The sequence below is a fragment of the Phascolarctos cinereus genome, unplaced genomic scaffold (assembly GCF_003287225.1).
Source record: "Phascolarctos cinereus isolate Bilbo 61053 unplaced genomic scaffold, phaCin_HiC Scaffold_726;HRSCAF=1367, whole genome shotgun sequence".
NCBI lineage: Eukaryota > Metazoa > Chordata > Mammalia > Diprotodontia > Phascolarctidae > Phascolarctos > Phascolarctos cinereus.
In genome coordinates, this window is record NW_027556098.1 from 388,806,520 (window position 1) to 388,832,237 (window position 25,718).

At 39.8% G+C, this 25,718-nt stretch overlaps 1 protein-coding gene across 1 annotated transcript in view; it reads right to left on the reverse strand.

The window, feature by feature from the left end:
- Positions 1 to 25,718, reverse strand: part of VPS13D (vacuolar protein sorting 13 homolog D) — a 328,743-nt gene that overhangs the window by 298,972 nt on the left and 4,053 nt on the right. The window contains exons 3-16 of the mRNA XM_020973579.2: positions 16,563 to 16,640; positions 14,552 to 14,742; positions 14,388 to 14,468; positions 12,075 to 12,191; positions 11,486 to 11,590; positions 10,456 to 10,626; positions 9,974 to 10,080; positions 8,988 to 9,156; positions 6,266 to 6,367; positions 5,856 to 6,057; positions 3,479 to 3,658; positions 2,194 to 2,324; positions 1,261 to 1,336; positions 591 to 761 (exon numbers count right to left, since the gene is read on the reverse strand). Coding sequence (XP_020829238.1) covers positions 591 to 761; positions 1,261 to 1,336; positions 2,194 to 2,324; positions 3,479 to 3,658; positions 5,856 to 6,057; positions 6,266 to 6,367; positions 8,988 to 9,156; positions 9,974 to 10,080; positions 10,456 to 10,626; positions 11,486 to 11,590; positions 12,075 to 12,191; positions 14,388 to 14,468; positions 14,552 to 14,742; positions 16,563 to 16,640 — 1,881 coding nt within the window. The remainder of the gene's footprint in view (positions 1 to 590; positions 762 to 1,260; positions 1,337 to 2,193; positions 2,325 to 3,478; positions 3,659 to 5,855; positions 6,058 to 6,265; positions 6,368 to 8,987; positions 9,157 to 9,973; positions 10,081 to 10,455; positions 10,627 to 11,485; positions 11,591 to 12,074; positions 12,192 to 14,387; positions 14,469 to 14,551; positions 14,743 to 16,562; positions 16,641 to 25,718) is intronic.

The following is a 25,718-nucleotide window of genomic DNA, read 5'->3' on the forward strand; positions in this document are numbered from 1 at the left end:
GTTCTTCGACCACATTACACTGGACCTAAACCACTATATCCTAGATGACTAAAACATTAAAATTTAGTGGCAGAGGAAATAACTCCTATATTATGTATCTGGAAAAATTACATTTTAGCTAAATTTTCTTTTTCATGGAGTGCTTCAAAAATAACACAAAACTGTCTAGGAGAATTGCAACAGAGTAGTCAATTATTACTGCTCAAAGGAAGCAACACAGACATTGTTCTTGTCCTCCAGGCCTAGTTCCCTGAACCTTTCTGTTAAGGCCTTAAATCAATAAAGGTCAAGTAGGTTCATCATCAAAATAAAATATGGGCTCTGAGGAAATTAATGTTAACAAGAAGCTGACTAAAGGGGAGAAAATAATACTTTAGGATCTTGCCTTCTCTGCAAAAAAGTCAAAACACCAGGATTCTTACTATAATTTAAGAACTAAGGGAAACCATAATTATTTACTGCACTTATCTTTCTACTGCTGTTATGGAATGAACACTGCTAAAAGCTTCTACAAATGACCAGGAAAATTTAAAAACTAAAAAAGAAATGAACATAAAACAAAACAAAACAAAAAAACCAAAAAAGTTAACCTGAGGTATGAACCTTTCCCTTGTAGAAAAAATCTGCTACTTTCTTAATGGCCTGAGGATTATAAACAATATTCAAAGGCCTGGTGCTGACGTTCAGCCTCCTCTCAAAGTGACTGTGTATTGGATTCTTCTCATAGAGCATCTCGAAAACTGGAGAATCTGGATCAGTGGCTGGAAAGAGAAAACAGATCTAATAAGGAGGAAAGATGGCCAAACAAAGGCAAAGAACACAGAGGTCCTATCTGGGGGAAATCTGTAAATGAGATGAAATGTACTAAATTATCTCTTCAGCTATTTGGCATGATGATAACACTGTACTGGCAAAGGACTTTGCAATGATTTCTACTGACTAATTCTAAATGGCAGCACCAGAAAGAAAACTCATACAGTCTTCACCATTACTACAAGTGAGGAAAATGAGGCCCTTTTTAGTGGTTTCTAGGTGAAGGACTTGCCAAACGGCCACAACAAGAAGCCGCAACAAGAAGAGTTGGGCTGTGTTCACTTGGCATGACCAAAGTAACATCATTCCTAATGGAAGGCATTACATTCTTCTACTTTTCTGATCTCTTAAGTTGGCACAGTAAGGAAACATACTATATTTAATCCGATATAAAGAGCATATTTAATATAAAAAAATCTGCAATCTCAAAAACCTGTGAAAACTTACCAGGACACTGATCACTTCTGTCTGAAGATGTTGTTTGGAGACCAAAAGACTGTGAGACACTGCCAACTTCTTTTTGCTATTTTACAACACAGAATACACAGGAGGGTAGGCGAGTTAGGCACAACATGTATTTTTCTTCAACTTCATGAGGAAGTGCAAGCCTTTAATGCACCTTAAATGTATGCTCAATATAAAAAACAAAAAATTACAGGTCATGTCCACGCTGTACTTGAGAGAAATTACTTTATATTGTTTTTTGCTTATTTCACGGGTTTATATTGTCCCCCTGATGAGCTCAAGTCCCTGCTAAATCAGAAGCTGTGTACCCAACTTCTTATATAACCCTACCACAGTAGCCTGCTCTGTGCACTGCCATCATTTCAGTTGATTCTGAATAAAATACTAAAGGGGAATGGATTCTTCCAAGTTTAGAACAAAGTCGCTATGAACAGAGTGGTAGCTAAACAATTTACTAACTTAACCCTTTGGCCAAGTTTGGCCTAATAGGACCAAAGGTCACTTGAGATACTTCTATTTCTCCCCTGGCTTGGAAAGATATACAAAGTATACCCAGAAAGCAGCAAAGGACAGGCTACATACGAATTAGAGTCAGGAAGGAAGAAATTCAGCTATTAGCCTCCAAATGCAGCAGGACAGGTGCTTACACAACTCTCTTCCAAGTCAGAAAATACACCGTACTCCAACTATTCAGGGTGACTTCAGGACAAGAATTTCCAACAAGTACCATCACCAAACTTGTGACAGATAAATTTAAGCCAATCCATCTATTTCTTAAGAAGTGGTCAGATGGTGGAGTGAATAAAATTAGCATTCATTATCACCTGCTTGAAAAAATTTTTCACTTGTCTTAGGGATTTGAAGGGATAATGACCAACACTCTGGGCACACATCAAACTACACCATGGTACATACAGGGTTAGGGAAGACAAGAAGGGGAAACATCGTTCCTTCAGTCACCAGGTCCTGGAGAAATAATCCACCCAACCGAACCAAAAGTAAAGAAGAATTCCTCCGAGGCAGGGACTCTGCTAAGAGTTTCACATCTGGAAAAGACAAATTCAAGAGCTGGTATTTTGCCATGTCAAATTGAACACATCAGTCATACTTCAAGTTTTAAATTCTGCCAAGGCAGATCATGAGCCCTCTCATTCTCAATAGCTGATCAACTCAAGGGGCGAGGATAAGGAACGTTCTTCACTTAGGAGTCTTTTCAAATGTAGTTGGTAGCCTGCCTTCAGACCACACAGCCAGAGCCCACAGCTGGGGCTTTGGGAGGCCATGGACCCCGCTCAATAAGCGGTCTTATAGTGAAGGCCTGATGACCACTTGTTGAGAACATGTACAGAGCCTCGGTCAGTGGCAGACAGGACTTGATGGCTTCTGAGGTCCCTTCCAACTCTGGGATTTCATAATGTTATGATTCTGTGAAGCCAGAATTCACTCTTGGTAACACTGAGTTCAAATTCACCAGAGACACGTCTTAAAATTTCATGTGTATTATCTAAGCAGAATGCATATCTGCACTATTCATTCATACAATAAATATTTATTAAGCATTTACTACGTTCTAGGCACTGTGCTAAGTCCCAGGGATATAAAAAGAGGCAAAAGACAGTCCCTATTCTCAAAAAGCTAACAGTCTAAGATCACAGGATTTGGTATTAGAAGAGCTCTCAGTTAGAGCTTAATTCAGCTTTCGCTTCATTTTTCAGATAAGGTAGCTGTGGCCTACATAGCAAAAGTAGCCTGCCCATGGTCATACAGATAGTTAGCTAAGTGACAGAGGTAAGATGTTAGCCCAAGTTTCTTGATTCCAAGTTCAGTGTTGTCTACACTACACCAGTCTATCTCACTCCCCTAACATAATTACTATGTAAAGAAGCTTGGCAAAGAAGTCCAGTTTACTAGTTCACAAAAAGTTCATGCCAGCCCAGTTCTTCCTTCCTTACAAAGGCTAGCACAGGAATATAATTAAACGATTTGGCATTATTTATTATTCAGCCTTCATAAACTCTTGCTGAACTTGGGCAAGTGGCCACTTCGGGGCTGAAATGAAGAATTTAAAAAAATAGCAAGAATACAGCACCAAGATGATGGCTTTGATTTCAGGTCACCAAGCTGATCAAATATTTAGGAAGCAGTTAAGTGTACAATGCCTAGGGAGATGAAAGGCAGTGGATGAATGTCTCTCCCCTACCTGAAAATTCGAGCTGCATGAAAGCACTCTCGTTCCCTGGAGAAGCCCCTTTCTCCTGATGTAATAAAGTCACCATCCCACGCTGTAACTGCAAATTCAGTTTAGCAAAGACATGGTCTCGCTTTGTGAACGTATTCATGCAAGACGCATCTGCAGTTGGGTCAAAAAATTCTTCGGTGCCTGAAGAGTGGAAGCAACAGAATCCTTTAGATGAAGCATTTTAATGAACAAGAATTCAAGCACTCCGAGGACAGTTATGACAACACTACCTGGCTATGACAGAAATAATGGGGGAAGAAGGGAGAAGGACTCACAGGGAACAGGTAGAGACCTCATTTTGTAAAGAAGCAGCTCTTTGGAACATAAAGAAATCCAGACGGACTTTTATGAAATAATGCAAAGCAAAAATAACGATAATGATGATGATAATAAAAGCTGAATCAGAACAATTACAACAAATATGTGTACAGTAGTTTAAAGTTTTGCAAAGAGTTTTGCATACACTATTTCATTTGATCTTCCTAACACCCTTCTGAAGTTACTACTCCAGGCCATGTCATCCCCGCTGGATAGATGAAGATGAGGAAGCTAAGGCCCAGAGAGGGTAAGTGACTTGCCCCTGGTCACACAGCTAGCAAATATCAGAGGCAGGATTTTAAACCAGGTCATCCTGACTTCAAGTCCAGTCCTCTAACCAGGAAGCCAAGCCACCCCTACATGCTATTACCAGATAAGAGGAAAAGTGAATGAAAATTAATGGACTAACAATCCTGATGGAGACTCAGAGATTAATAATGAAAAGTTACTTTATACAATGAAATTAATCCATTTAAACATAAGGAATTACACTAAGCATGTCTAGTTGTATTTATGTTCAATACAAAGTTTTTTTAATAAAACATTTAATTTAAATATATACAAAATACTGCACAGGCTGTGAGCAGAGCCAAGAATGGTAAAAGAAGGGAAGAAGACCACTAGCCTTAGTCTTAAGCTCAAAAGTAGCCTCAAATTTAGCAAATAAAGAACTATTATGACTCATCTATGAAAGTTAGATATTTTTTCCTTCATAACTACAAGAGAATTCAATTTAAACAGGGAAAAAAATAGGAAAATATTTGTTAAATTAACATGTGGATTCCTGGCAGGGAAGGGCGGGGTAAGGAAATAACTTTTTATAAGGACTTTTAACATCTGATTATTAAACCAACGAGACAAAAAGTTGATATTCTATTAATCCTACACTAATATTCATTTCTAGCTCAGAGATTTAGGACTAATAACTCCAGTAACCAGTTTAGAGTCTAAAAGCTTTCATCTTCTTCTTGTCTATTTTCCTGTAATAGTTGCTACTTATGGTTTTTTCTGAAACCGTATATACTACAGTGGTTTAAGACTTGGCCCTTTTTACCCAGGCAAATGATTTCCAAACACTTTTTTTTTAAATGATATGAAAAAAATCTGAGGGTATATACACATATGAAACATCAACTCCACTACGGGGCCTCACTGAGCTGAAAGGCAGCTCTTCTGCACCACTATTTCAAGAACATGCCAGCAACCAGGCTTCTCTACTCTCCACCCATCTCCTCCAAAGACTTGGCTAACCACCTCATTACCAAATGCATAATCTTCCCCAGTTCTGCAACCATGATCAAATCAACTCTACCACTGGTCCTGGATGGGGTCTGCCGAGCTCCTCCCCTACAGCCCCACTCTCTATCGCTGTAACTTTCCAGATCAAAACGCCTCTCCCTCGCTCCCATTCCTCTGCATAGCTTTTCTCTTATTAGACTACAACTTCCTTGAGGGCAGAGACTATCTTTGGCTTTGTACTTGTTATCCCAGCACTTACCAGAGTATTTGGCACACAGTCAGCCAATAAACATTTTGTTAAGTGCCTACTTTGTGTCGGGCACTGTGCTAAGCCTGGGGCAGTCCCTGTTTTCAAGGAGTTCACAGTTCAATGGGGGAGACAACATGAAAACAACTATGTACAAACAAGATACAGAAAGATGGGAGAAAATACCAATCAACAGAGGAGAAGTTGGCATGAAGGGGCACTGAGAAGGGCGTTCCTGTAGAAGGTGAGATTTTAGCTGTGACTTGAAGGAAGCCAGAAATCAAAGATGAAGAGAAAAGATGCCAGGCAGAAAGAACAGACAAGGAAAATAGCTGGAGTTGGGAAATCAACTGATTTACGAAAGGAACGGCAAGGAAGCCAGTAGCAGGTGGGGGTGTAAGGTGTAATAATACACTTAATAAATGCTTCTCCACTCTTTCATTCAATTCTCATTAATGAGACCAGTTATTTCACTTCACCTTAAGCAAATATTCCCTAAAAGCAGGGAACTGCAAAGTCCAACTCCACACATACCGAGGATTTCTTCAGGATTCCACTGTTCCTGCTTTTCTGGGACTAGCCCCTCAATCGGTCTTCCTTCAGGAGTTGGCTGACCATACCAGCCTCCCCATCCAGGAAACCAAGACTGAAGATACTGTAACATCCCACTGCCTCCACTAGCTTCTGGGTCCATGGGGGATTCTCCAGGAGAACCTGATAAAGGTTCTCGTAGGCTCTGCTCCAATCAAAAACACAAGCGAATGTGAGCACCAAAGGAAAATGAGAACTGTTCTGCACTCTAAGAGCCCCTCACCACTGCCTATCCCAACCAGAGAGGTTGCAGGCAACAGGATCAGAGACTCTGAGGAATGACTGAACGCCTAAAGAGTGTACAAGGTGCACAGCAGTCTGAACAAGCTGTCGAGAGAAGAGTAATTTCTTACCTCTGCCAGTTCTTCCTGTTTGTGGAATCGGTCATGAACCAACTCATGTAAAATCTTTAGCTCTTCAAAGCTCTGTTCCTCTTCGATTCGACACATTTCTTCCTAGTCCACAGAAATACCAACAGGTTTCACAGCCCAGTCAAACCAGACACCCTCATAAACCACTTAAGTAAGCGTGGCCTTAACACTCCAAAACCAATGAGTCTCTCCTACATTTGCTATCAGATGAGTGCACGTCTGTCATGTTTGTCATTAAACAGCCTTCCCACATACTTAATTAAGCATGTTCCATTTGAGCCCAGACAATATCTTGTGTGAGAGTCAGTGGGGCTTACTTAATAGAGAGCTGACCCAGGAAGAAGACCTGGGCTCAAGGGCTGCCTCTGACACAGAACAGCTGTGTGACCCTGGGCAGATCAGCTAAAACCTTCAGTGCTCCAAGCAACAAGCAGATAGGCAGAGAAGCTGCCCATTGATGTCAGTAGGGGAGGCTTCCACACTGATCGCTCTCTATACCAGGGATGCTACAGGTCCAGAACAAACATAAAACAAAATAATGATAACAAGGGTAGTAGTAATAATAATAATAGTAATGCAATGTCTAGAAAGCATATTACGTGTATAGAGATCAAAGAGCAGTATTTTTGAAAGAAAAATTAAGAACATGATATATACTAATGACAACTAAGTAAAAGGAAAAGTAAATGGGATGACCAGATGGATAAAACTACCTGGAGACTCAGAATGAATGTCTGACAAGCTGTAGCATTTTTTACATTGAAATTCATTTGGTCAAACATTAATAGCTGTAGTTTGATTGTTGCAAAATAACTGCAAGTTTAATTAGTTGTATTAATGTTTCACTTGAAGTCTGTAATATATCAATTTCTTTTAAAAAGGATTTATGAGTACAAACACAGCACTAAGAACATCTGTGCGCCTAAGAGCAGACCTCTTTCCCACTACTAATTCATACAGCAAATTAGTCAGGACAGAGTCTGTGCGGTTTGAATCACACTACCTGTCTTGTGCTAGTTGGAAAAGCGGGACAGTCAAACACGTATATATGAGGAAATCAAAGAGCAGACACACTCGACTACTGCACATTCCCAAACAGTTCCTTCCAGTCCTTGTTTTAGGGACCTCTGGAGTGCAGGACAGGGAATTATATTTATATTACATTGTAATTATAATGTAGCCATTATAAATGAGCTGTTCATCTACTCCCACCTCCTTGGCTATACCCTTAAGAACATAACATGAAGCAGAACCACATTTAGTATCTTCCCATAACTTCTGAATTGGTTTCAAATGTCAATGGCATTGATATCAAAGGAATTTTATGAGTCACACATCTGCCACTAAAGTCTAAGACCTCCAGCATGAAATGAAGGGAATGATTTTCAAGCCATACAAATCCTGTCTTAATAGCCCCGTTAAAGGGGAAAAAGAACATCTCTTGATTGGAATAGTTTGATGTTTCTATAATGATTTGTGTTAATGAAATGCTTTATTAAGAGACATCACCCAAACCAAAATAATGAAGAAAAATTTAGTGGCTTATGGGGAAAAAAAAACAAAACTAACAAAATCACAGCAAACAAAGAAGCAAAGCACAGCCACTGAAAGCCCTTCCAGCTTTCCACTGCCATGGCCTGATGGCAGAGGAAGGTGAGGCAAGAGACTCATACCGTGGCCCCAAGAACAGCGGCTCTGTACTCCTCTGACCCTTTTACAGCTACCCACAGTGAGTCTGGAACAGGGATCATCTTATTCTTTATACGTATACCCCTGGTGCCTAGCATAGTGCCTAGCACACAGTAGGTGCCCAACAAATGCTTGTTGATTGAAGATATACTTATGGAGCCAAGTGGAACTCTGAGCAGCTAGGGGATACAGTGGATAAAGAGATAGCCTTGGAGTCAGGAACACTTGAGCTGGAATCCTGCCTCCGAATCTTACTGTGTAAGTCACTTCATCTCTGTCTGCCTCACCTTCCTCATCCAAAAAATGAAGATATTAGTAATATCATCCAACTCAGAGGGCTGTTGTAAGACTCAAATGAAATAACATGTGTAAAGTGCTTAAATGATCTGAAAGCACTATGTAAATGCCAACTATTATTATATTATTATTATTATATTATTATTATTATTATTATTATTGTTATTATTATAGCAGTTCCCAGACCCAAAGTAGTCTTCTTTCTTCAGAATGAATAGGATTCAGGAAGAGATAAGCCAGAATTTCTATTATTTAGTACTGGGACAGCCATGGCATTTGAGGATAGAGAGGAGGTTCTCATATGTAATATGGGCAAGTTTTAGAATATAGACGCCTGTATGAACAAGGGTCCACTAAAGCCCCACATTTCCAGAAAGTAGAGGGATGTGAATGGCAGTAACCCATAACCATCTCTGCTCCCTCCCCATGTTCTACCCCAAGACTAACGTGAGGTCCTCAAGGCCTTCTCAAGGCAGGAGGTCCAGGACATTTACTCCTCCTGCAGTAAGAACTCTGTTTTGTCATGTAATGAGAAGAAAGCCTAGCAAATGTTTAAGAAATGCTGGCTGTACAGCCATTTCAGTTCAGCACTGGTATTAACATCCTTCTCCTCCCTGACAACTGAAGATCAGCAACACAAGACGCCATCTCCATTATGATCTCCACTGCCAAGTCATTCATAAAAAGTCAACGTAGCAGTCATTTCCCATTTTCTCACCTCCTCATCTGCAGATAGCAAGGCTCCTTTTAACTTATTGAAATACTTATCGGTGTATGAGACAGCATCACGGGCCCTATGCAATGCGAAGTCCCAAGTGCATCGTTTCCTCTGCTCTCTGATCTCAGACAAATTAGCATTCAAAGCAAAGTACCACCACTCCTGGCAACTGAAACATTTCACGATAATACATTACATTATGAACAAAGAAAAGACAATTGATTCAGCTGATTACCTGGAATATTTTTTCCCTTAATTCCAGGCTTCTACCAGGGAAATTACAAGGTCACATCTCCTTGCTACTCCTAAGTTTGTGCTCCTAGAACACTCAATTTAATACCAGCTTAAGCCAAATATATCTAGCCAGGAAGGTCAATCACTACCAATCTTATACTGGATTTCCAAAACCAAAAATCAATGATTTCTTATTTTCCTTGTCATTGTTTCTCTCCAATGACATAACAAAAGGATAACTACATGGTACTGTCTATTTTATGGTAATTTTCAAAAACTTTATTACTAAAGGTCTAACATGGAAAACTTAGAAAGCAAATGAAAATACATGAAGCCAGAAATTGTAAGGGGTTGGAAACTTATTACTTGGAAACTCTTAGAAGCACTTTTTTATGGCAGTTAGAAAGTTGGATATATTCCAAATTATCAACCAAAAAAGCTAACAAAGAAAGAACATATGACTACACCAAACTCCTGCAAGAGTAATCTTCAATCTAAATTAAGCTGACTGAGTCTCATCAATTCTTATGACACTCTTGAAGAAGGAACCCCCAAAACAACATCAATGGACAATAAAACAGTAATGCCTCTCTACAAACACAATGTGTACAGGCTCTTCTGTCCATGAGCTATGTGCTTAAATAAAAGCATTCACGGCCTATTTCTGAGCTCTGTACACTTGTGGTCAAGGGAAATCCAACACATCAACTTCATAAAATCTAGCTTCTGGACGATTACAAATGAAAACACGCTTACTTCTCTCAGATATTGCTACTTTGGGTTTCCATTTTCGAAACTTCAGCTGCCTCTCCTTTCGCTCCAGCTCCTTAAGGAACTCCATAATTTGCCGATACTGCAGCTTTTCATAAGAAGTAGAGGAAAACCAAGTTAGAAACAATTCCTTTCATTAATCAAGACACCCACGTATCTTAGAGGAGCAATGAACAACAAGTAATTAATTCCAAGTCAAGCATTAAGTCATCATGTTTGCTCAATAATCAGAGCAAAATGGGGGGGGGGGTGCATGCGCGTGTGTATGCACACGCGCTGCAGTATTCCATAGCACAGCCGCTCCATGTACAAAATCATACTGGGCAGGCAACTGTGAGATGGGAGATTGAGCACTCACACACCCACATACCTCCTTTCCGCCCCAGAAATGAGGGGTGTCAAGCCTTGCTGAGTTCCTATTCTCCACCCTACATACCTCACAGGGAGAAGAAAGGCTCTCTACCTGAGAAAGTTTCAGGGGGATGGTCTCCAGGTGGATGTCACACTCAATACGAGGAGTGTGCCGGGACCTCAAAGGCTCCTTGGAACAATTTCTCTTCAAAAGGGCAGATGCACATACAGGCTCGAGGATGTAGTGGTGATCACGGCTTTCCATGCTCTTGTCCATTGCTTCCTGCAAGTCATAAGCAAATTGATTCTGTTTAAATAATTGCTTTTTAATGGGCATCTTTGTTGGGTTTTGCTAATGTCTGTTTTTTTGTTTTGTTTTGATTTTTCAACAATTTGATCTACAAGTATTTCAACTAAGCTAAACTGGAGGCTAAATGTGTTCCAACAGCCTTTTCTAGTTCAGGATTAGATTTGGGGAAGTATGATTTAACCCGGGGTCTATCTGAATACGGGTAATAATGAGCTAACTCATAAGGAAGTTCCGCTGAACTACATGACAATATTTAAATCTTTTAATCAGATGGCCAAAGAAAAAAAATCGGCAAAACAGCACACGAGCAAAAATATTTCTGAGACCGCTGAAGTGTGTCTAATTTTTTCAGATTTCATCACAAACTATAATGTATCAGGCTACAATTGCTTTACAATGGCATTGCTAGAGTTGTCCTTAATATATATTTTATATCCAAAAAAATCTCTTACAATTACTTTTCCTTATTCTTTAAAACAGGGGTTTCTTAACCTTCTTTGCATCCAGGACCCCTCTGGCACTCTGGTAAGGCCCCTATGGATCCCTTCTCAGAAGACGTTTTTAAGTTCATAAAATAAAATAAAGGATTACAAAGGCAGCCAAATGTACTGAAATAGTTTTCAAAATTGTTTAAGCTGATGGACCCTAGGCTAAGAACCCCTGCATTAAATTCATGCCAGTTGAGATGGTCCCTCAGGGCTGGCTCTTAACATGGGAAAACACTTGCTGCACTCATTTAGAATCCTGGTGAGGATTTGAAAGGCCAATGATTGACTCTCCAGCACTGTTCTTCCCTACTCTGAGGAGCCAAGTTTCTCTAATAGCCACCTACCTGTAACTCCACTTGAGGTAAATCCCCCAATAAAGTGCAATCCACATCCCAATAGATACTGAACTCAGCCACATCTAACTCTTTTTTCCTCATTAATTTCTGTACCTAAAGTAGAAGAGACAGGGAAGATGGTGGGATTCAGTGAATGCTTTCTTCCTTTGCGAAACCATGGTGAGAATACATCAATAACCAACAGGAGTCACAGACCCACACAAAGCACAGTACACACACACACACACACACACACACACACACACACACACACACAGTAGAATAGATCTCATGCTAATAACGTTAATGATAGTTCCCATTTACATACTGATGAAAAGTTTGCAAAGTACCTTCCTTACATCAGCTCAACTGAGCTTCCCAACCCTTTGAGATGGGGACCACAGGTACTGCTATCCTCATTTTACAGATGATAAAACTCTGGCTGAGACCTACCCACAGCCATTCAGTTAATAAGAGCTCATGGTGGTATCTGAACTCAAGTCTGCCTGGTTGCAAGCACAATACTCTTTCCATCCTGCTCTAAGCCACAAAGAAGACACTGCTCACTACCTTTTTGGTCTTAGTATTTTATACTTACAGGCTCATTCACAGCATTTTGCATAGACACATTTTTTATGCAGATGCCAAATGCAAAAGGGTGGGAAGGATTGGTCACGTCATCTTCAAATCGCAAATGGACATCTTGAATTTTTAACTGAATGGGAAAGAGAAGACAGAGAGATGACTAAGGTACAAGTTGCTAGTAAATCATTATGAACAAAGGCCAACTAATCTTTCAAGTACTTAAAAAAACCCAGCAAAACGTTCACACTTACCAAACATACCCATTATGCCCAGAATCTTATGGCATCCATAATTAAACCATGAAATCTGGCACAGATTTCCTTTGGATTGGTGTGAGAAGAAAGAAAGAACACTGTCTTTATATAATGTAAAAGCTTTACTTTGTTTTTAAACTCTGGTCGGTTGTGCCACGGCACAGGAATGTGTGTCTGACCAACGTCAGCTGGCCTTCCTTCCCTTGTTCTGCCTGTTGCACAGGCCACCTGGGATATACAACATTAACAGCACCTGTCCAGTTTTTCCTATCTCTCGTCCCCTTGTTACCCATTATGCTTAAAATGATGATGTGTTCTTCCAGGTTTGGTAATGTATCTTCTTTCCTTATGGTAAGGACATAGGAGCTAAAAGTCAAAATGCACTCCGCCTCAAAACGTTAAAATAAAAAATCAATAGTACCTAAAATTAAAACTTCCTGAAACAGAATTTAACACCATGACTTCAAAAGTTCCACTCCTTTCAAGACAGTTAACAAATGGAATAGCTTCTGCCTATTCCTCTGTCATTTGTGTACACCACAAAAAAAAAAAGCTAGACACCGTAACCACGGCTAGGCCTCATAACAATCGTGCAAATTAGCACTGAACGTCATGAGACAGGAAAAATATCTAAAGAAATCAGGGGGAAGGCAAATCAAAATATCAATAAAAACAGAAAATATGATCAAAAAACACTGAGGCTGTCATTTTTCAGATTATTACTGTTCTTTGCCATTTGTTGCATCATCACAACGGAACTGATTAGGAGGAAACAGATGTTAAATGACTTAGTTGGCTTTTCTTAATCCAAAATATATTACACTTAGAATGAAAGCATACTATATATAGAGATTTAACTACACCATACGTGGAACTATATACATTGGCTCATAGGATTTAGAGGTAGAAGTGGGTTAAGAGATCCTGCAATCCAATCACTTCATTTCATAGGTGAGGAAACTGAGGACCAGGGAAGTTAAATAAATCAACCCTGAAATAATGGAAATAGAAAATAACAGAAAACAAAAATTTTTAAAAAGCATGTATTGATTACAACTATAATATGGAAAAAATATGTATATAGTCAAATAGAAAAAGAATTTGGAATAATCGAGTTTAATTTTAATGTTCAATAGGTCTTTCTTATCTTGCAGTTGGTTTTATTGGGTTTATCAAAAAATAACTATAATACAAATGTCATAGCATCCAAAAATTAAAGCTAAAAGGGAATTCAGAGGTCATCAGTAGAATGTAAACCCCTTAAAGGCACAGACTTTTCATTTTTCTCTTTGCATCCCATTTGCCAGGGCAGCCAGGTGGTGCAATGCATAAAGTGCCAGGGCTGGAGTCAGAAAGACCTGAGTTCAAGTCTGGCTTCAGACACTTACTAACCATGTGACCTTGGGCAAGTCACTTAACTATGTTTGCCTCAGTTTCCTCATCTATAAAATAAGCTGGACAAGGAAATGGCAAACCACTCCAGTGTCTTTGCCAAGAAAACCCCAAATGGGGTCACAAAGAGTCAAACAGGACTGAAAAAAACGATTAACAACAATCCCATTTACCTAGATTATAATAGGCATTTAAGAATTTAGCTTACCTCTCCCCTTCATTTTACAAATGAAGAAACTGAGGCCCAGTGAGGTTAGAGAACTTGCCCAAGGTCCCACCAATGGAAAAGGAGGAATTCTAATTAGGCCCTCTATTCCCAATTCCAGTAACTCTTTCCATTGTACCATACTATACCTTAGGAAAGAGCCAGGAAAAATGCATGGCCCAACACCCAAACATTTCACCATGATCTATCTCAGTGCATCTGACTAATATCTGAGCAGCAAGAAAAATGGGATGGAACGGAATGGAAGTGAACACTGCACTAGAGGCTGGGGACAGCCTTCATTGGGCTCCAGGGGTGAGAACTTGATTTTCAGGTTTTGTATATGGCACAGTCTGAAAAGTGTATGAGCCTGATCAGCATTCTATACCAGCTGAATCCACCTAAAACTCAAGTTATGAATCTAAGAAACCACTTTCCCTTCCCAAGAGCAGCGAAGACATGCAGTGGCACTCACCTCGATATTCTCCACAATCCTGGTGACCACAGAGGCCGTGACAGAGTACCAGTAGGATTCTCCTTTCTGCTGTTGCTCATTCTGAAGAGAGAGAGAGAGAGATGGTGCTGGTGGCTTCACACACTTGCACTCATTTAACAAAGGCTGTCAGGGTCCTGCCTTACTTTCCATTTTTCTTCCAGGGCTTGAAGTAATGCTCTCTTACGCTCCCTCTCCAACAGCTTTTCCTTTTCATCACTGAAATCCTGTGGTTTCTCAGGGGCACCAATTAAATGAAGCTTTGAAATGGAGATCACCCAAGGGTCCACGTGAGGACGGTAGAAGGGAATCTGAAGGGTTATCTTCCCAATAACACCTAGAAGAGGTAGAAAAGGCCTATTTAAAGCCTGTAAAAACTCCCCATAAGCAAGATATTAACAAGAGTGTTTCATGAATAGGAACAGCAAGAAGAAGACATCAGAAGACAGAAAACTGGAAGACCAAAAAAAAATGTTAATTAAGATGGGTTCCATTACATCAAATATAACATCTTCCACTTGAAAAAGATGTCTTATAGTGAGTTATCTGTATTAGTGTCAATTCCCTACTAGACAGATATTAAGAACGAGACTGATGTAGAGCCAGAAGGGCCTTTAGAGATATCTAGTCCAGTGGTGCCAAAATTAAATAGAAATGGAGGCCCCTAAATCGTACATAAGGATCCCTGCCAGCCACATACTAACTTAGAAAACTGCATATTACCATTATCTATGTTTTACTGCGTTATTTATTTTGTTAAATATTTCCCAATTACATTTTAATCTGTCTGGGGCTGAATTCAGGTGTCTTAAATGACTCAACCAAGGTCATGACCCTTAGTTCTCCTTGGTCTAGAGGGAATACGCTGGAGCCTGAAGTCAGCAACCTTCCCCATCACTCTGTCCCTGCACCTCCACGGCCAATCTTATATTACATTTTATATTTTGTTATAATATTATATCATATTTTGTATGTGATATTTTTTTATCTTCCCCAGAACCTATGCCTGCCTATCCCTATACTTGAGTTATAGGGACAGCTTTTAGGATATATTCGTTAATTCTCTTAAAGCCACAAGTGTGACAAGAGTAAAACTTAATATTTTGTTAACTGAATCCATTCTTCAATTAGAAACTATAAGCTTCATATGACCCAAAACTGTAATGTATAGTTCACAAAGCCTAAGAACACAGCTAAAGAAATATTTTATGACTGACACATCTTAAAGAGTTACTAATATAGAGTGGGATTTTCCTTAAGTTTGGCCCAGTTTTATTAACTTTTTTTTAAAAGCTACCATAAAAAAAAATCAAAAAATTCATTTAGTTTTAATTCAATAGTTTTGCAACTCTTAACTGCTTCTTCCCTTCACCCCACCCCCCAAAAAAACCCTATATAAATTTGATGTGTCCACGTTTCTCCCCACAGAATGGATCTGTTGCTTTACACACCAGCATCTGGCATGATGCCTGGTCCACAGATGGCACTTAATACATGCTTGCTGATGGCCCTGTGTGACCAGGCAAGAAATCCAAAAGCAAAGATGAGAATGGGAGTTGGCAGCAGAGGTGATGGGAAGGGATGCTGACCTCAAGGCTCCAGCACGTCTCCTCTGAACCAAAGGGAACTCAGGGAAGAGTCCGGACCCTTAAAGCCATAAAGAGACTCTGGTAAAGACCAGGCTAATCCCTCTCCTCTAGCCAAACCTACTTTAATGATTAATGCTGTTTGTCCTTCATTCTCAAAAAAGGACCATGACATTGGGGAGATAATGCCATGACATGCAAGTGAACTGGATTTAAGTGAGGGAGGGCTGGCAAAGTCATCAGCCTCACTTTCTCCTCCGGAGCCATCTGGATCCAGTGGCCAGATATAGATCAGGACAACTGGAGATGGCCCAGGATACAGTGGGAGACCTTGGCCTTTTCAAGGTAAGGTCTTTAACATGTGTTAGTTTGACAGAGACAAGCCAATTCAATGATTAACACTTAACAAGAAAAGAAGCAAAGAACAGCCCCTTTAAAAAAAAAATCTGGGAGGGGAAGACCCTCAAGGTTTCTGGCCAAAAGAGAAACAACTGCTATTTACATTCGTTCTGAGCCAATCAGGACCTAAACAATAGAGTTTGGCCTGGGACCTAATGTTGGCCAAACCTACCTGCTTTTACTTCAAATGGTAATTCCAGCTCTTTTAAGGCATCTTTCTTTAGTGGTAAGTTTTCCAATTCAACTGCACCTACAAAAAATTATAAGAACTAATAACTTCATTCCCAACAGCCAAAGTGAAGAACTAGGAAATGGAAAAACAACAATGGAAAGTAATATATCATCAATGAAATGAAAGAGAGACAATTCATAATTCAGATGACCTTCTCAAGAATCATTGGTCCCCCTTCTGGAACGCTACCTGTGTTTGCACAGAAGCTAAAGTTTTTAAAATACACTATTTACTTCTCTCAAAGTTCCAACCGCCACTACAAAGCTTGTACTGAATCCAAGGATGGGGACTGGCCAACTTTTCCCCCCCTCCCACTTCAGCAATTCTCTACACACAACTAATCTTTTAGAGCAAATCACTAAGTAGTATCCAAACCAACAGATCAGTAAGCCTTTTACTCTAAGAATAAGATATGGAAGAAAATGTCTGGCACACAGAAGTCACAAAATAATGTTTGTTGACTAAGAAAGCTGTATTTTTTTTTAAATGGGTATTACATATTTTAGTGCTTGTATATTTATTCTGTGTGCTACTGATCTGCAATAAAACTAGTACTGCATGCAAATAAAGGAAAGATAAAAGTATAATGGGGAAAGTGCTGAATTTGGAAGAGTTGTGGGGTCTGGTTCTAATATTTCTTACATGTATAATCTTGGGCAAGTTAATTAATTTTTATGAGAGTGTACTGCTCTATAAAATGATGGAGAGAAGTGGTCACAGTGGAGAAGATGATCTGGAAGGGCCCTTTCAATTCTAATTCTATGATCTGGTGGAAAAGAATATTTTGGCTATTCCTGATTAAGTCCAGTCATCTCATTGTTAAGACCGCTACATGGAATCAAATGCACTCTCACCAAAGGTAGAGTCAAAGATACAAAGGGTTCAGTGACAATCGCCTCTCTGAGGCAGAAGGAGAATTAGGCACACACACTGACGTTTTCAACCTTTATCTCTTAAATAAGCTTAAAAAGGGGAAAAAGTACATGACTTCTTTCCTCCTTTGATCTTGCAGCTACCCCCGGCTCCAAGGACACCAGTGGCCAATCAAAAAATTAAAAATTAAAAAAGCTAAATGACAAAAAAGCAAAGAGTTTTTTCAGTCCTCCTTAATCTTAGTACTTTCCCTCTGATACTGTCTTCAATTTACCCTATGTGTTGCTTCTACACAATTGTTTGCATGCTGTTTCCCCCATTACATTGTGAGCTCCTTGAGAGCAGGGGTTGGTTTTGAAGTTGGTTGGTTTCCACCTTTCTTTGTATCCTCAGTGCTGAGCACAGCGTCTGGGACATCACAGGCATTTAATAAATGCTTATTGACTGGAATGGAGCGGACGTAAGGTTGGGTGGAAAAAAGGAAAGGGAGACAAGAAAGGCCAGACACTCCAAAACAAATGCAGACAGAGAAGAAAAACAATATTTTTAATTCCATTCATGGTGGGAAAAGTTATTAAAGATTGAACATTTCCAATTCCCCTCCCATGCTGACTGGTCAGATTAGCACAAGTCTCTCCTCACTCCAGTCCATCCGGCACTCAGCTGTCAGAGTGATCTTCCTCAAGCACAGCCCTGATTCTGTCACCCCCTACTCAGTAAACTCCATTTCCCCCTCCTTTCAACTCTAGGATCAAATTAAACATCTTCTATTAGGTCATCGAAGCCCTCTATAAGCTAGCTCCCCTCACCTATGGAGCCTTCTTATTCCTTTCCTCCCCCAGCATGTTCTCTTCCCTCAAGCAACCTGGCCCCTGAGCTGTTCCATAAACAAGACATTTCATCTCCTGACTCCAGCCATTCTCTCTGGCTATCCGTCATGCATGGAATGCTCCCCCTCCTCATCTCCACTTTCTGCCTCTCTTTGCTTCCTTGAAGTCTCAGCTAAAACCTCACCTTCTAGAGGAAGCCTTTCTTGACCCCTCTTCTAGTATCTTCCCTCTGTTGGTCATTTCCAATCTATCCTGTATATAGCTTGCTTGTATATTAATTATTTGCATGCCGTCTGTCCCAATAGATTGTGAGATCTTAAAGAACAAGAACTGTCTTTTACCTTTCATTGCATTCTCAGGGTTTAACAATGTGCCTGGCTCACAGTAGGTGCTCAATAAATGTTTACTGACTGACTGTCATAACTCCTCACCTTGAGAGGAAATAACCCTTATAAAAATCTTTAAAATGTATTTTTTTTAATTTTTAAAATTCCCTACACCAAAGAAATCACAGGTCCAATGCCTATTTCTATCCTCATTTACTTCAAGCAGACTGCCAAACACATTCACAAAGCCCCATGTGTAGCATTTTCCTGTAATCTAAAAATTCCCCATCTATGAATAGCACAAAATCTATGTAATAGAACTGAAGTGAATTTAGAAACTGGTTCTTTCCAAAATTTTAGCCATCTCCTGAATCTCTCTCTTCTGTTCTGAAAGTCAGACAAAAACCCATATAAATGCTCACTGACTTAAAAAAAATACAAATAACAGCATCTGAGTTTTTGTATATGGCCAAACAGAGGTCAATTTTTAATAATATCTATCTGGTAGATTTGTATGTGGAACAGAAAAGGAATATGAGGGAAAGGGTATAGTGACAGAGTGAGAGCTAAAGCAGTAGATTAAAGTTGTATTTTTTTAATTAAATTCACAGGGTCAGTAAAAATCTGTTACTAATGAAACAGCTGGTCAAATAAGTTGGGACATCAGGAAAACCCACTGGCCTATCCTGGATGACCTATAACTACAAAAAGAAAAGCATTCACAATTATAATACAGTGAAAGCAGTAGATTTAGTTATATACAAACTTATCTGAATTCTATTCAATACCAGCCTATCATCTGTACTTCCTACCCATTCTGAATCATTTTATTTTTATCCACATCTGTTAAATGTGGATATCTGCAAATTTCTAACTCCCTTTTGACAATTTTATCTCAGCTGAAAGAAGCAGAATGCCTTGTAAATGAAGTAATACATTTTTAAAGCATGCCTGTGAATGACAGTTGAGATTTATAAAAATAATTACTACAATCCCACACAAAAAAATTTACAGAATCACAAAATCTCAGAGTAGGAAGAAACCCAAGAGGTAAGCTAGTCCAATCAATCAACAAACAAGGACTTGTTGAGCACCTACTATGTGCCAAACACTATGCTAAGAACTGGGATTACAAAGACAAAAGTAAAACAGTCCCTGCCCTCAAGGAGCTTACATTCTATTGGAGGACACAACAGGTACAATCATAAGTAAAAAGAAAACATATCCAAAGCAAATAAAAGGAAAGCTTGGAGAGGAAGGAGCTAGAAATGGAGCTGTGGAGGAAATGCACATACAGAGAGGAGCAGGTGAAAGGCATGGAGACAGAAGATGGAGTGTCATGAGTAAGAACAAGGGACAACCAGGCCAGTTTGGCTACAAGGCCAGTATAGGCCACAGAACTCACCGAGGAAGGGAATATGTAACAAGCCTGGAGAGATATGAAGAAGCCTGGTTGGGAAGATCTTCAAATATCAAACAGAGGAGTTTATATTTGATCCGGGAGATGACAGGGAGCCACTGGAGTTTGTGGAGTGAGGAGGTGACATGGTCAGACACATACTTCATGAAAGTCACTGTAGTGACCACGTGGAGGAGGGAATGGAGTGGGGAAAGATGTGAGCCAGGGAGACCCAACTGGCAGACCACTGAAGAGACGATGGGCCTAAAATGGGTTGGCAGCAGTGTCAAAAAAGAGGTAAGTGAGAGATGCTGAGGAGACAGAAGAGACAAGATGTGGCAACTGACTGGATATGCGGGACAGTGAGGAATTAAGGATGACATGAGACCGAAAGGATGGAGTGACTTCACCACCAACAAGAGAGACGTCTAGAAGAGGGTGGGTTTGGAAGAAAAAGAGTAAGCTCTGTTCTAGACGTGGTGAGTTTGAGATGCCTACTGAACATCTAGATCAAAATGTCCCACAGACAGTTAATGGTGTAGGACCGGCATGCAAGAGAACAAGTAGGACTGTCCACAGATTTGAGAATTATCTGATTGGAGATAACAATTCAACCCTTGGGAGCTGATTCAGTCAACTGGAGAGTGTGTAAAGAGAAAAGAAAAGAGGGTCCAGCAGAGAAGCTTGGGAGCCTCTCATGTTACTGTAAGAGAAATAAAGATCCAGAAGGCTGAGGAGGGTTAGATGGGTAGAGGGGAACCTAGAAAGGCAACATCAGGAAAACTCAGAGAAGAGAGATTATCTGCAAAGAGAGAATGGTCAACAGTGGCAAAAGGTACAGCCAGACAAAAAAGGATCAGGATTGAGAAAAGGTCATTAGCTCTAACAATAAGAAATCATAGGTAACTGGAGAAAGAAGTTTCAGTTGAGTGATGAGGTGGGAAACCAGGATGGCAGAGGATGTAGAGATATCTTGTGAGGAGAGGAAATGGAAGAAACAAGTATAAATAAGTTTTTCAAGAAGTCTGGCAGAGAAAGTGAGGGAACAGGCCAGTAGCTAGTGGGTATGATAAAATCAGTGGGAGTTTTTAAGGATAAGGAGATGGGAAATTTTTTAGGCTGTAGGGAAAGAATCAGTAGCTAGAGACAAACTGAACAAGAGAAAAAGGAGAAGATACTGGAGGCTATCTGCTGGAGAAGATGGAAGGGGATGGAACAGGAGGTACTGGTATAGAGTATAGCCTTGCTGAGAAAAAAGGCCACCTCTCATCAGAGACTAAAGCAAGAGACAGAACAGGAAAGAGTAGACGATGTCAAGTGGTTGTGAGATGAAGGGAAAGAAGAAGACGCTCACAGTAAAATGCCCTATTTTTCTCAGTAAAAGAAGACACAGAAAAAAGTCCCATTTTTCTCAATGAAATATGAGGCAAGGTCCTCAGCTAAGAGGGTAGAGCAAGAATGTCCAGTGGAAGAGTTAAGGAAAGAAAAGAAAGTTTAGTAGAGACATGCCCAAATAAGTCCAAGATGTACCTAGACATGAATACTCTCTATGACAATCCCCAAAACTGGTCATTCGGCTCTCATTTGATGTGGAATCTAATACTTCTTTTTTCTTCCTTTTCTTTCTTTCTTTTTTTTTTTTTTTTGGCTAGGCAATGGGGTTAAGTGACTTGCCCAGGGTCACACAGCTAGTAAGTGTTATGTCTCTGAGGCCGGATTTGAACTCAGGTCCTCCTGAATTCAGGGCCAGTGCTCTATCCACTGCACCACCTAGCTGCCCCAGAATTTAATACTTCTTGAGGCAAACTGATCCTAAATCTGCTTCGCTGAAACTTCTAACCATTACTCTATATTCTGGATTCTGTGGTCAATCCCAGCCATTCTTCCATATGACAGCCCTATAAATATGTCCAGGGGTGTAGAACCTGCAGCCTTGAGGCCTGTGTGGCCCTCTAGGTCCTCAAGTATTTGACTCAGTCAAAAGGCCACACCCAAAGGACCTAGAAGGCCAACAGAGTATTATTATCTCTCTTATTCTGAACAATACCTTCTAGTAATGCACCATGAGAACACATTAGCTTTTTTGGCCACCATGTTATACCTTGACCCTGATTAAGTACAGAGAGACTATTACCTCCCTTTAAACACTACAACTCTCTTAACACAATATTTTTATTTCATTAAACACAGTGCTGATGTGAGCATTCAGTCCAATAAAATCCCTAGATTTTTTCCAGATAAACTGCAATTTTGCCATGCCTCCTCCATCTTATACTCACAAAATCGATTTTTTTAATCCAATTGTAAGACTTTACATTTGTCCCCATTAAATTCCATCTTAATATATTCATCCCAATATTCTAGCCTGTCAAAACCTTTTGGGATCCTACGCCATTCTGTGTTACCTACAAATTTCATAACCATGTCATACGTATGTTTATCCAAATCATTGATAAAAATGTGAAGAAGCACAAGGCCAACTCCTAATTCTTGAGATACTTCACTAGAAATCTCTCTCAAAGCTAACAATGAATCATTAATGACAATTTTGGGGGTCCAGTCATTCAACTGGTTTGGAACCATCTAACTATACCATACTACTGCCTATTCTTATTCATGGATCATTTTCACTTTCCCTAATAAGGGCACTGTGTCATCAAGATCTTTAGACAATATTTTGAATGAATGAGTTAAGTAAACATTCAGCCTATACCTAATGGTCAACCTTTACAAAAGAAATGTTCTCTCAGTACATTTCCAAACAACAAAGACTTCTCTGACACTGCATTTAGAATCTGAGAATGTCAGAGCTGGGAGGCACCTCAGAGATTATCCAGTCCAATTCATACTTGAACAACCCCCACAACATTCCTGACATCCATAGTAGCTATCTGACATCCACCTGAATTAGGAACAAGGAATTCACAACCTACCAAGCCAGCTCTGTTAGGAAATTCTTCCTTACATCAAGCCAATCTGTATCTGCAAGTTTCACCAATTATTTCTAGTTCTGCCTTAAGAGACCAAGTAAGAAAAGCTGAATCCTTCCGTCACCTAACAGCTACCTTCAAAACTGATAGCACATATTAACCCGTAGGGATGAATTCCAATCTCCAAAGTTCATCTTCTATAGTTAATATGCTCAGCAGAAATACCTGAAGTACAGCTAACAGAACCTCTTAGAGACAAATACTTTGACTACTGTAGACACTTTCCATTTTCCATGACCTCTGCCCCCCAAACAAATGAAATCATCCTTTCTTTCACACAGCATTCAGACGCCCTGGGGAGAGCACTAGCTTTGGGGTCAAACAACCCAGGCTCAAATCCCACGCCTGTGTGGCCTTGGGCAAGTGACTCACCCTCCTGGGGCCTCCATTTTTTACCTGTAAAATGACAAGGTGGATCTAGATAGTCTCCGAGTTCCTTTCCAGCTCTAGACCTACAACCTTTTACCTATCTAGTAAAAGTCTGGCTTAAATCCAACCGTTCTGGTGAACAATCTGGAGCTACACCCAAAGGGCTATAAAACGGTGCATACTCTTTGACCCAGCAATATTACTCCTGGTCTGAATCCCAGAGAAATCAAAGAAAAAGGAAAAGGACCTACTTGTACAAAAATATTTATAGCAGCTCTTTTTTGTGGTGGCAAAGAATGGAAATTGAAGAGGATGCCCATCAATTGGGGAATGGATGAACAAGTTGTGGCAAATGACTGTGGTAGAATACTACTGTGTTGTAGGAAATGACAAGGAAAGCAGTTTCAGAAAAACCTGGGAAGACTCACATGACTCATGCAAAGTGAACAGAACCAAGAGATCACTGTACCCAGTAACAGCAATATTGTAAAGATAATCAACTGTGAATGACTACTCTTATCAAGTTAATGATCCAAGACAATTCCAAAGGATCCATGATGAAAAATACTGTCCATTGCCAGAGAGAGAAATGATAAAATCAATGCAAACTGAAGCATACTTTTTTTACTTCCTTTATTTTTCAGGGAAAGGGAGGTCTGTGTTTTCTTTTGCAACATGGCTAATTTGGAAAAATGTTTTATATAACTCACATGTATAATCTACATCATATTACTTGCCTTCTCAAAAAGGGGAGAGGAGTGGAAGAGAGGGAAAGAATTTAGAACTCAAATTTGTAAAAAATGACTGCTAAATTTTTTTTACATATAATTGGGAAATATTTTACAAAATAAATAAAAATACATTTTTAAAAAACAGTTTAGTTTACAAAATAAAATTTTAATGAGAGCAATTTAAAGGGAGAAATTTTCACACCAATCAACTTTTTTCAATAGCAAAACCAAACAATTAGAATTTGTACTCCCAAAAGACAAGAATCATGTTTGTCTTCTGTGTGGTATATACAATATCTTACATATTTAGGTATACATAATTATGATAAGAATCAAAGTTGTTCATAAGATTAGGAGCTAGAAGGTAACAAAAAACATCTAGCACTTTTGGTGTTAGAAAAGAATTGTAAACCTAGTGGATTCACATCAGTGGGGAATGGCTGAATAACTTGTGTCATGTGAATATAACAGAATATTATTGTTTGGTAAGAAATAATAATGGGGAGGTAGGTTGCGCAATGGACAGAGCGCCAGGCCTGGAGTCAGGAAGACTCATCTTCCTGAGTTCAAATCTGGCCTCAGACACTTGCTAGCTGTGTGACCCTGGGCAAGTCACTTAACCCTGTTTGTCTCACTTTCCTCATCTGTAAAATGAGCTGGAAAGAAAATGGCAAACCAGTATCTTTGCCAAGAAAACCCCAAATGGGGTCACAAAGAGTTAGCCATGACTGAAATGACTTAACAACAAAAAGAAATAAGTATGAGGAATTTAAGAAACATGGGACAATTTGTATAAGCAGATACAAAATAAACAAAAGAATAATATACAAAATGACTACAACAATAAATGAAAAGATGCCCAAAAGGTAGGTGGACTCTAAGTAAATGAAAAACCAATAAAAGCCCCAAAACAGATGATGAAACTATCTCCCTGGGCTTGCAGTGAGGTGGAGGACTCACAGCAGAAAGTTGTATACTCAGAAGCGGTCACTGGCTTTTGTTTAACTGCTCCTTTTAGATACAAGGGAAAGTTCAGTTTCAAAAGCTGGGAAAGAGAGAGTATGTCCAGAAATGACTGCAGTTTTTAAAAATATTCTACTGAAAAAAAAACCATAAAAAATATCTAACTCAACTGCCTCATTTTACAAATGAGGAAAATGATTGAGAGGAATGAAGTCTCTTCTCTGAGGTCCCAAATGTGGGTTAGAGCCTGGATCCTCTAAGGCTCTTCTGTTCCTTGCCAGGTTCTGCTCCTAACTCTCCAAGCTGTTCTCTTGCAGGCTCTGAAAGTCTCTATTTTCAGAAGCCCCCTCACGGTACTACTGGACTTCACCCTGGGACCTCCCTCCAACCCTGGATTCCTCACCCTGGGAGTTCACTGCACCCCTGCTGCCCCTTTCTCTCACTCAAGGTTTCCTGCCAGAACCTCTACTCTGATATTTCATTACAGGCTGCTCTCCCTCCCCTCCACTCCACCCCACCTTCTCCCACCTTCCCCATCCCCCTACCCTCACCCCCTGGACCACCTTACTTTCCATACCTGGTACTTTCTCCCTTCCTCCCCACACAATTTATCAG